The sequence below is a fragment of the Mustelus asterias genome, chromosome 21 (genome assembly GCF_964213995.1).
Source record: "Mustelus asterias chromosome 21, sMusAst1.hap1.1, whole genome shotgun sequence".
In the NCBI taxonomy this organism is placed as follows: Eukaryota; Metazoa; Chordata; class Chondrichthyes; order Carcharhiniformes; family Triakidae; genus Mustelus; species Mustelus asterias.
Window position 1 is genome coordinate 60,732,463 of NC_135821.1, and position 11,798 is coordinate 60,744,260.

General features: G+C 48.1%; 1 protein-coding gene across 1 annotated transcript in view; it reads left to right on the forward strand.

Moving 5' to 3' along the window:
• Positions 1 to 11,434, forward strand: part of LOC144508898 (regulator of G-protein signaling 17-like) — a 20,229-nt gene extending 8,795 nt beyond the window's left edge. The window contains exons 3-4 of the mRNA XM_078237111.1: positions 10,180 to 10,414; positions 10,877 to 11,434. Of these exons, the coding sequence (XP_078093237.1) occupies positions 10,180 to 10,414; positions 10,877 to 11,071 (430 nt within the window). The 3' untranslated portion in view covers positions 11,072 to 11,434. The remainder of the gene's footprint in view (positions 1 to 10,179; positions 10,415 to 10,876) is intronic.
• Positions 11,435 to 11,798: the final 364 nt, after the last annotated feature.

Sequence of the window (11,798 nt, forward strand, 5' to 3'; positions counted from 1 at the left end):
GAGTGTGTGTGGGTGGGGGGAGAGGGAGTGTGTGTGGGGGGGAGAGAGGGAGTGTGTGTGGGGGGGGGAGAGAGGGAGTGTGTGGGGGGGAGAGAGGGAGTGTGGAGTGTGTGGGGGGGGAGAGAGGGAGTGTGTGGGGGGGGAGAGAGGGAGTGTGTGGGGGGGGGAGAGAGGGAGTGTGTGGGGGGGGGAGAGAGGGAGTGTGTGGGGGGGGGGAGAGAGGGAGTGTGGGGGGGGAGAGAGGGAGTGTGTGGGGGGGGGAGAGAGGGAGTGTGTGGGGGGGGGGAGAGAGGGAGTGTGTGGGGGGGGGAGAGAGGGGAGTGTGTGGGGGGGGGAGAGAGGGAGTGTGTGGGGGGGGGAGAGAGGGAGTGTGTGGGGGGGGAGAGAGGGAGTGTGTGGGGGGGGAGAGAGGGAGTGTGTGGGGGGGGGAGAGAGGGAGTGTGTTGTGGGGGGGAGAGAGGGAGTGTGTGGGGGGGGGGAGAGAGGGAGTGTGTGGGGGGGGGAGAGAGGGAGTGTGTGGGGGGGGAGAGAGGGAGTGTGTGGGGGGGGAGAGAGGGAGTGTGTGGGGGGGGAGAGAGGGAGTGTGTGGGGGGGGGGAGAGAGGGAGTGTGTGGGGGGGGGGAGAGAGGGAGTGTGTGGGGGGGGGAGAGAGGGAGTGTGTGGGGGGGGGAGAGAGGGAGTGTGTTGGGGAGGGGAGAGAGGGAGTGTGTGGGAGGGGAGAGAGAGTGTGTGGGGGGGGGGAGAGAGGGAGTGTGTGGGGGGGGAGAGAGGGAGTGTGTGGGGGGGGGGGAGAGAGGGAGTGTGTGGGGGGGGGGAGAGAGGGAGTGTGTGGGGGGGGGGAGAGAGGGAGTGTGTGGGGGGGGGAGAGAGGGAGTGTGTGGGGGGGGGGAGAGAGGGAGTGTGTGTGGGGGGGGAGAGAGGGGGAGTGTGTGGGGGGGGGAGAGAGGGAGTGTGTGGGGGGGGGAGAGAGGGAGTGTGTGGGGGGGGGGAGAGAGGGAGTGTGTGGGGGGGGGGAGAGAGGGAGTGTGTGGGGGGGGGAGAGAGGGAGTGTGTGGGGGGGGGGAGAGAGGGAGTGTGTTGGGGGGAGAGAGGGTTGGGGGGGCAGGGAGAGGGGGTGGGGGGCTGGTGTGGAATAGCATGGGAAATGTGGCCAAATAAGGAAGTCCCCAGAAAAGAGTGGAAGAAAGATGGTTTGTTTTGTAGAGATGGCCTGCCACTGACTGGTCCTCGGATGGTGTTGGCTCGCACGAGGGGCCATAGCTTTAAATTGAGGGGTGAGAGATATAGGACAGATGTCAGAGGTAGGTTCTTTACTCAGAGAGTAGTATGGGCGTGGAATGCCCTGCCTGCAGCAGTGGTGGACTTGTCAACGTTGAGAGCGTTCAAGTGGTTATTTGATAAACATATGGATGATATTGGAATAGTGTAGATTAGAGGGGCTTTAGATTGGTACCACTGGTCGGCGCAACATCGAGGGCCGAAGGGCCTGTACTGCGTTGTAATGTTCTATGTTCTATGGTCTGCCAATGTCAACTGGGTTTCCAGTTTTTTTTACACCCTCTGCTACCTGGCACCCCTTGGCAGGGGGGGTGGCTCGGGATTGGGGGGGGGGGGGGGGGGGGGGAGGGGTGGTGGTGGGTGGGGTTGTCACTGTTGATGTGGGAATGGCCGGAAAATCCCGCCCAACATCTTCAATTTTAAATAAAGGTGACATTACACAGCTGCAATGAATTGTCAGCCAAAGCAAGTTACTCGACTTGTATTGAGAATTTATAAACAATCAGGAAAGACCAACGGCTGAGGTCTCAAACCTGTGACTCCACAGGGATGTGGAGATGTTTCCACTTTTGGGGGAAATCAAAATTTGGGCCATAAATATGAGGTAGTCGCTAAATAAAATGCAGTAAGGAATTCAGGAGAAACTTAGGGAATGAAACTTGTTAAAACAAGGAGTATTTGAGACAAATAGTATTAGGTCATTAAGGGGAAACTGGACAAGTACACAAGGAAGAAAGCATAGAATGCCTATTGTGCAGATAGAGGCCATCGAGTCTGCACTGATTCCCCGAAAGAGCATCCCACCACAGACAGACGTCCAAGGCCGGAATCGAACCCCATTCCCTGGCACTGAGGCAGCAGTGCTAGCCACTGTGCCATATGTAGTCATAGAGGTTTACAGCATGGAAACAGGCCCTTTGGCCCAACTTGTCCAAGCTGCCCTTTTTTTTAAAACCCCTAAGCTAATCCCAATTGCCCACATTTGGCCCATATCCCTCTATACCCATCGTACCCATGTAACTATCTAAATGTTTTTTAAAAGACAAAATTGTACCCGTTTCTACTACTACCACTACTACCACCACTACATAAATAGAAAGGAATAGAGGATTCTGCAGCTGAGAAGGGATAGGAAGAGGCTCATGTGGAACGTAAACATTAGTATGGAGCAGTTGGACTGAGCTGGTTCTGTTATGAAATTCTCTTTAATCAGGTAAACAGTTCTAGAACTAAGTCTACATACAGCATCAGATTTGGAACACATAGGATGATTCCAGACTGCGTGGTTATACATTGTTACAATCTAAGTAAGTATTGTAAGTATTGTGCTAACCCAATCCCAAAGCGAAACTTGGCAAGTTATCCAATGATTCTCAATTTGTATTTTACTATGAGAAGATACCTGCATTGAAGTCAGGAATTGTAAATTCCAATAATAATTCCAATAATACTTTGGGAGATTTTAAATAGTCAATTGAAACCTTTATTGACAAAAGAAAACTTAAAAACACAAGATTGCATTTCTACAGTTAATATTTGTCTTGCAGAACATTTCCCCAACAAATTCTTATTTGAAACATAGAAACGCAGAAGTAGGAGCAGGAGGAGGCCATTCGGCCCTTCGAGCCTGCTCCACCATTCATCACAATCATGGCTGATCGTCCAACTCAATAGCCTAATCCTGCTTTTTCCCATAACCTTTGATCCCATTCGCCCCAAGTGCTGTATCCAGCTGCCTCTTGAATCATTCAATGTTTTGGCATCAACTACTTCCTGTGGTAATGAATTCCACAGGTTCACCACTCTTTGGGTGAAGAAATGTCTCCTCATCTCTGTCCTAAATGGTCTACCCTGAATCCTCAGACTGTGACCCATGGCCCTGAACACTCCACTCCCCCCCCCGCCCCCCACCGGAGGGAACATACCTCCTGTCTACCCTGTCTAGTCACAAATAAACACCCCTCTAGGTAACAGTCCTTATAAATATTTAATCTGTAAAGTGTTCCTCATCTTATCACTGTTGCTATAGGGAAGATATGTCACAGGGCTTCTCTCTTTTTCTCTCACACACATTCCACTGTGGAGAATTCCAAAAAGCGTTAGAACAAATCCTGCTTTTTGAAAATGGCAGACTCTCTTCTCTTCACATGCCAGAGTCCATGACCATCGCCCTCAACACAGCTCCCAACCTTTCCTTCAATACCTTTCTCCTCTTTTTCATCTTTAAAACCATTGGCCTGAATTTTGCATTTGGGGTGTGCCCAAAGTTGGCAGGAGCAGATGTGAAGCCCACTCCTACCCAAGATCATGTTGTTAATATTATGCCAGGCAGCCAATTAAGACCTGCCCAGCATGTACCGCGTCTCTGTTGGGTTTGGGGAGGTGTTAGGCACTGGGTCCAATGCGTGTCCGGCAAGAGGTGGGTTTAAATGGAGAGAAGGAAGTTCCTCAAAGGCTGCCAGGAGTTGTGGGGCAGGCTGAGATGCCTCACGACTCATCCGAGGAATGTTATCAGTGCCAGAAGGCCATGGGACTCAGGTGGGCTAAATGCCCCCTGTTTTATTCCTGAGGGCTTATTGTGCTGGAGGAGGAGTTTAGTGCCAGGTGCTGCATCCTGATGCCAAGGGAAGGAAAGAGAAGGCCTCCTCACCGGACCAAGAAGGTATGGACAGAGGTAGTTGCTGAGGTCAGTGGGCATGACAGTGTGTGCCACACCAGCTGCGGTGCCAGCAAAGGTTCAATGATCTTCTGTGATTTGCAAGGTTAAGTGCAGAGATGGCATTGACCTATGCTGAGAGGTGTAGTCAGGTGTCCATTCCCTGGGTGCTCAGGGGTCTGTGTGCCAACTGGCACTGAAGCCTACCCCGCCAAGGCTGGACTGTCAGTGCAATAGGCCACAGTGCATTGGAGGAGGGAGATGTGCCGGAGTGAAATGGCCCGCTAAATGCCCATGTTGGGGAGCGGGCATCAGGAATGGTCCACAAGGAAGATGGAACCCTGATGAAGCTTTCTATTATCCCCTATCAGGAGAAGACAAGTCACAATGCTGCAGAGGGCCACCAAGCTGGTGGGAGATTACTCAAACTGCTGGTGCTTACAAGGAGTGAGAGATATATTCTTGGGTTGGAGTACCACCGGCCAGCTTGCTCCCACACTTCTAGTCAGATGGGGGTCTGGGATGAAGGTAAGTTTGTAGGTCCCAGCTCTGTACTGTGGGTACGGGAGGGTGCACAGACCCCTCTTATCAGAGAGTGAGCTGTCCCAGGCAGAGTGCCCATTGAAGCTCCAATACAGGTGTCACCATGCAGCATCTCTCCATTGTCTCAGTGGGCCATCTGGCTTGTACAGTGACGATGATGACTGAATTCACTGATGCTGTGTCTCCCTTCCACTGAGGAACCAATCACACCAGCTGTAGGTGACCCTGAGAACCCCCCATCAGGCACTCGTGGACATTGCTCCTGCACCTGTGTCACGCTGTCTTTCAGTACCAGGCACCAGCGTGGATACTCACACATTGGTGGGCATTAGGTGGAAACCTCCACAGTGCACAGCAGTGAGAACACATCACACTCGCGTGAGGAGGTGGCTGAGGTACCAGGGTGTTGTCAGTGGGAGCACTGCTGGAGACCAGGACCATGCTGAATCTGAAGCAGATGACGAGCCTCTGGAGACATCCATCAGGCGGTCGATGGTTCAGACCAGTGGGATGCACGCGGAGATCTGGCAGAGATCTACGAGGGACTGTGTGCCATGGCGTCCACCATTCAGGAGTCCATGTGGAACATGAACCCTGAGTTAACCCTGAGCACTGAGCAAATGGCCTCCTCCATTGAGAGATTGGCGACTCTTGTGGAAAGGCTGCTACAGGAACACCCTTAGGGTGGCTGCCTGGCAAGGCAGCACACCACTGTGACCTCTAGAGGTCACTGCTTGTGTGACTGATGGGTAAGGCATCTAGTCTCTCTGCCAGGTATCTGTCCATCAGTGGTGAGCAGGGAGGTGCAAATACACCTCATGCTGGTATAGGAGCTGTCTATAATCTCTCTGGTCTCCTCTCAGGGTGCTCAGGATGAGGGCAGCAGCTCTCCACCCCTCTGCCAGTGATCGCTGACTGAGGAGTGCCCAGCCATGGGGCTGGATGCTCCTTCCCAGTTGGAGACAACTTGCGCACTGGTTGCCAGAGGATGCCCACCAAGTCATCATGGCTGCCAGGACCAGAAAGCCAGCAGGCTGCCTCCAACATTTCTGCCAGTGAGGGGGAGGCACCAAGATTCAGCACCCACAGGAGTAAGTTTAATGCACCTTAAACACAACTGGTGACATAATTTGCATTTACTACTTTGAGGTTTCTGTTAGGTTTGCTGTTCTTATGTTAAGTTTCATAAGCATTTTACTCAGTTCAATGGGTTGCATTGGCTGCATGCTTTGTACACTGGCCAGATGTTGCAGAGGTTTGTAAGCTGTGGGCTTTGTGCAGGATTTCTGGGTTGGTCTCTAAAGGAAAGTTTGTTTGGGATTGAGACATTGCCATTGGATTGGGTCGGGCTACATGTTGTGGATGTTTAGCTGAAGGTTCACAGGATCGATGCATCCCTCGCGTCCTTGCCCTGCTGAATGTTCCCATCATCCACCTCAAAGTCCTCACCCTATGCGATCCCAGACTCATCCTCGTACCAATCACTGGAGTCATCCTCCCTGGCCTGTGGTTCTGCCTCGCTCTCCTCAACCTCCATTGAACCCCCCCCCCTTGTCAGAATTAGATTGTGCCGGATGCAAAACACAGCCACACTCTGGCAAACTTGCAATAATAGCCCAGGTCGGTCAAGGCATCGGAAACGCATTTTGAACATTCTTGTGGGTTCATGACTTCTGTTATATCTCTCCCCTGCCTCCGCTCTTGGGTGACAGAGTGGGGTCATCTGACACCTCATCAAAGAATAGCCCTCATCACCCAGGAGCCACCCATCCAATCATTGCAGGAACCACAAACAGCCTGGGTAGCTGTGAATGCTGCAAGATGTTTGAAATGTGTGATCTCCCTGGGATACGGGCACAGACTTGCAGAATCTGTGTCCCGTGGTCACAGACGATCTGCATGCTCATCAGCAGGAAGGGACACCACTTGGAAAAAGTTCTAAGTGTCGAATTCGCATTAAAAACTGGAGTAAATTCCCTTGGTTTTTTTAACATGATTTCCAGGGTGTAACTCCCACACTCTGTGCATCACAGAGTGACCTAGTGTGAATCCCGTTAGATATCAGTGGGCAGGGCCTATTCGAGAGGTGGGCAGCATGGCGCTGAGCGGGCCACTGCACACGTGCTGATCTGTCAGCACTGAGAATGCTAGAGCAGCGCAGAATGTTGGGAGAATCACCCACAATGTATGATTCAAATGACCCACTCAGAAGCTATTATCAAAACAAACTTGATTTTAAGAATACAGTTAGAATACAGGCAGTCCTTGGGTTACGAACGAGTTCCGTTTTCAAGTCTGTCTGTAAGTCGAATTTGTATGTAAGTCGGAACAGTTACGTACGGTTCACATCTAGCGTCAATTAGTCAAATGTTTGTCTTAGGGTATAGTATATATTTTACCTAAAACATCTTAAATATAATAGTGTTTTGAGCGTCGCGCCCGTTCATTAGTACGAACCATTGTATGTAACTTGATTTTTTTAAATAATAGGCTTTACGGAGGTCAGTACGTAAGTACGGGCGTTCGTAACCCAGGGACTGCCTGTATAACAAAGAATTAGCATAACCTTTACCAATTAAAATACAGAAACAGGACAAAGTATAATTCTGAACAGCTAGCTATCTCTGTTGTTCCAATTCAGCAATATCCCCCACAGACATGAATCCCTTTTTTAGAACCAGTTTGCACAGAAACCAAAGATGCTTACATCGGTACTAGATTTTCAGCCTTTTGACACTTCTGGAGTGTGATCCAGACAGACACCTGTGTTCTAATTCTCATACAGCAATTTCCAGAAAAAGCTCCACCCCGCCACCCCCCGACAGTGAATCTCAGTGCAAAAGGTTTATTTCTTGGTAGATTCTAGTCTCCACTTCAGACAGAACAAGAGATACAGAGAAAGCAACCTTTCTCTAAAAATCCCAAAAGCACACTGCCTCGAGTTCTCTGTGAAAGCTTAGCTGTATCCAGTCATATGACCTTACCTGTCAATCAATCAATCAAATCAAGCCCCACTCTGCACTATCCCTGGGGAAAACACAAAACAACAGAATCCTGCATTAATTCAGATCAAAACAAACATTGCATCAATTATGTTGCTGATGTAACAATACCGTGCTTGAGTTCCAGACAACATGGCTCCAATAAAATGGAAGGCTCCAGTAAACATATTCATCACTGAAACATGACTAAAATACATTTCTTAAAGGCACACTATCATCAGTACCCTGCCTGTATACTCTAGCTGCTGGGTAGTGGTATCCCTGGCATTTCCTCCTGGCTTGGGCTCCCTACTGGCCCTGCACCAGCTGAGCCTGTGCAAGTATCCTATCCCCAGTACAGAAGATGCAGAGCACCAGTGTCTTGCAAATGATGGAACACTGTCCTCCAATCCTCAGGCAAATCTTTCAGGGAAGTCCTGAAATGATGGAAGCCACAACTCCAATGCGAAACAATAATTAGGAAACTCACGCTAACCTCTACATTCCCACAGCTACGAACTCTCTATCCCAGAGAAACTGCTGCAGCTCTGGGGACCTTTTCTCCTGCCCTTGGATGAGTAAATTCAAAAAACGTAATGAATGCCCACCCATTTTGCCTGTGCGTTGAGCTAAAAATCACACTGTTGTGTAAAATCACTGATTGGACTTTTAATGGCTTTAATTGGCTCTTTAATTGTCAGTAGGTTCGTATCCAAGTCACACATGGGCCACACACAATCGTGTGAAATGCTCCCTACGGCCTTTCGCAAGATTTTATGAACTTCTGGGTTGGGTGCATGCTGAGCCAAGACACATATAGTTCTGGTCATTGTTCGCAACATCGCTCTGAAATGTCTTCAAAGTATAAAAATCTTTCATGCTCTCTGTTGCCCCCACTCTTGGGGCAAATAAAACTTAAACTTTCCCAAGTTTACTTAAGATCTTTCCTTAAGTTATAAACTCTTTCTTACCTCCCTTTGAAAGTTTTGATCATGTGGATATGGAGAGAACGCTTACTCTTGTGGGGGGGAGTATAACTAGAGGCCATCGATAGAAGACAGTCAACAAGGAATCCAATAGGGAATTCAGAATAAACTGATTTTACCCTGAGAGTGGTGAGACCACAGAGAATGATTGAAATTAATCATATAAATGCATTTGGGGGAAGCTAGATGGGGATAGAAGGTTATGTTGATAGATTTAGACAAGAAAAGATGAAAAGAGACTACAGCATGAACTGGTTGGGCTGAGTGGCCTGCTCCTGTGCCATACCATGTAATCTGAGAGCAAGTGAGTAACAATATAATGATTTAGGGATGGACAGAAGACCAGTAGACTACACGAGATGGTGTTTTTCTTTCTAATGGCTTTCCCTAATTGTTCTAGAATCATGGCATTTTGCAGCATAGAAAGAGACCATTCAATCTTTCATGCCCGTGCTAGCTCTCTGAAAGAGCGTTTGACTTAATCCCAATCCTCTGCCCTTCCCCGTTCCCATTTTTTTTAACAACTATTTATCCAATTCCCTTTTAAAAGCTATTTTGGCTTCTGCTTCCAAAACTCTTTGTGGGAAGAGCTGCCATGATCCAACAAACACAACATTTCTCCAAAATTTCCCCCTGTTCTTGTGATAATCTGAAATTTAATCATAGAATCCCTACAGTACAGAAGGAGGCCATTCAGCCTATCAAATCTATACCGACCACAATTTCTCCCCCCCCCCCCCCCCCCCTCCCCCCCCAGGCCCTTTTTCCTGTAACTCCCCACATTTACCCTGCTAATCCCCCTGACAATTTGGTTTGGCCAATCAACCTAACCCGCACATCTTTGGATTTATGATCGCTAGTTACCCAGTCACTGACCGCTGGAAGTAAGCTTCACCAGTTAATGTTATCGAAACCCCTTTCTGACTTTAAAGGCCATTCCTGTACCAAAGTTTATCTAATTGCCCTTCTAACCCAATTATACTATCTGCCTCAGTGCAGATGAAAAAACAATGAATACTGTTTTTTTTTTCAGGGGTGCAGGGGCTAATGATTTTCACTCAGAAAATTCTAGAAACACACAGCACATCAGGGAGTGTGTGCACAGAGGAAGGTAGGGTTAATATTTCAATGAGAGATTGACGACAAATGTTAATCCTGCATTCATATTTCCCCACAAACTGCCTGACTCACTGAGTGTTGCCAGAACGTTCTGCCTTTAGGTCAGACTTTCAGCAGTTTGCTCCATAGCCCTTCTTCCTTCTTAGGTTTCGCAATGTTTGACTCACATCCCACGATACTTAAACTCTTTGCCATTGTGAGCATTTTTCCTGGAGAATGTTACCACTTCCTGTTCACAAGATGGGGAAGTTTTCTTTACTAAATAGCACGGTGGCACAGTGGTTAGCACTGCTGCCTCACATCATCAGGGACCCCGATTCCATTCCTGCAGTGGGTGACTATCTGTGTGGCGTTTGCACGTTCTCCCCGTGTCTGCGTGGGTTTCCTCTGGGTGATCCGGTTTCCTCCCACAGTACAAAGATGTGTAGGTTAGGTGGATTAGCCATGGTAAATGTGTGGGGATAGGCATTGGGGAGAGGGCCTGGGTAAAACACTCAGTTGGTACAGCCTTGATAGGCCGAATGGCCTCCCCCTGCACTGTAGGGATTCTGTGAAAGCATGAACCTCTGCAAAGTATGCATTCCTGATAGCTGGAATTTCCCCCTTTGATCCACAGCCGGAACCTGAGCCCGGAAGAAGTCACTGCCTGGTCCCAATCCTTTGAACAGCTGCTGAAACATCCAACTGGCAAGAACATTTTAATGGAATTCCTACGTAGCGAACACAGCGACGAAAACATTCTCTTCTGGCTCGCTTGTGAGGAACTGAAGCAGGAAGATCACAAAGCCACCATAGCGGAAATGGCAAAATCTATATACCTGGATTATATCTCAATCCTGTCTCCAAAGGAGGTGAGTGATGTGTAAGTGAACTGAGGCCTGTAAATGAAGAGGGGACACGTAAGAAAGAATTAATTATTTTAACTTCCTCCATACATCCCCAAGTGCTCCCAAACCACAGTTCCATTTAAGCTTTTGCTCACTTGGTACCTCACTCATTCTTTAGACATTTGCAACAAACATTCCCAAGTCTCTGAATTCCTACACTCACTCCAAATTTGGACCATTAAGTATGTATTTATTTCCTCATTCTACCTATAAATGTATCACCTCAGACTTCATGGCATTGAATTAATTTGTCATGATTCCAACCATTTTACCTGCGTGTCTGTGTCCACTTGAAGTCTATTATCCCTCAATGCTGGCATCTCCACATCATATTCAAAAGAGAGTCAGTGATAGCATCTCCCCTGCTTAAAAAAAGATTGCATCCTGACAAAATGTGCAAGTTCATGGCTGAGTTTTTTTATCTAGGTTAGCATCGATGCAAGCGTGCGAGAGACAATCAACAAGAACATGGCAATGCCAACAGCAGACATGTTTGACGAAGCGCAGATGCAGATATACGCACTGATGCACAGAGACTCCTACCCGAGATTCTTGAATTCACCAATGTACAAATCCCTTCTGCAAAATGTAACTGCCTCGGGCAATGCCCTGGACTCGTAACTGTGACAATCGCTCAACACCAAAAATCGAGGCGATACAAAGATCTATGAAGAATCAAACTCTCAGGCATCCTGTGGGGATCCTTCACACACCTGAAGCAAAATGGGGCCATCATCTCTCCAAAATGACCACCACTTGCCTTACTGATCTAACATGGACAAGCATTGTGTCGTGTTCCATGCTCTATCCATAACTTATTGGTCTACAAACACCTGGAAACTAAAGAGATTGGAGGCTTCCTCTTAGTACCCATCAGATTTGAACAAGGACGTTGGCATCCTCAGTGTAAATCCAATCTGATGAGAAAAGTTGAGTCTTGGTGGAAGGTAATGCCCTGAATGATAACCCAACTTTCTCTTTCAATGTCCCATTCACTTGGATGTTTTAATTTCAGGTTTTGCAGTTTCACTTTTCATCTCATCAGCTCTCTCATGACTTGCAAAGCTTCCTGAATATTTATGAATGGACCCTTTAATACTTCTGGTAGCTATGTTGTTAAAATTATTGTCTTAATAAACTGTTTTGTAGAATTGACAAAATGTGTTAGAGATGACTGGTCATTGTAACTGATTTGCTTTATAGTTCAAGCAATTTTGGACCACTAGGCACCTAATTATAGCTGGGGGTACTAATTAGAATCCTACTCCAGAGACTTGGACATTTAATCTAACTTCCCAGTGCAGCACTGACAGAGGTTCTGTCTTTTGGATGAGGTGTTAAACAAAGG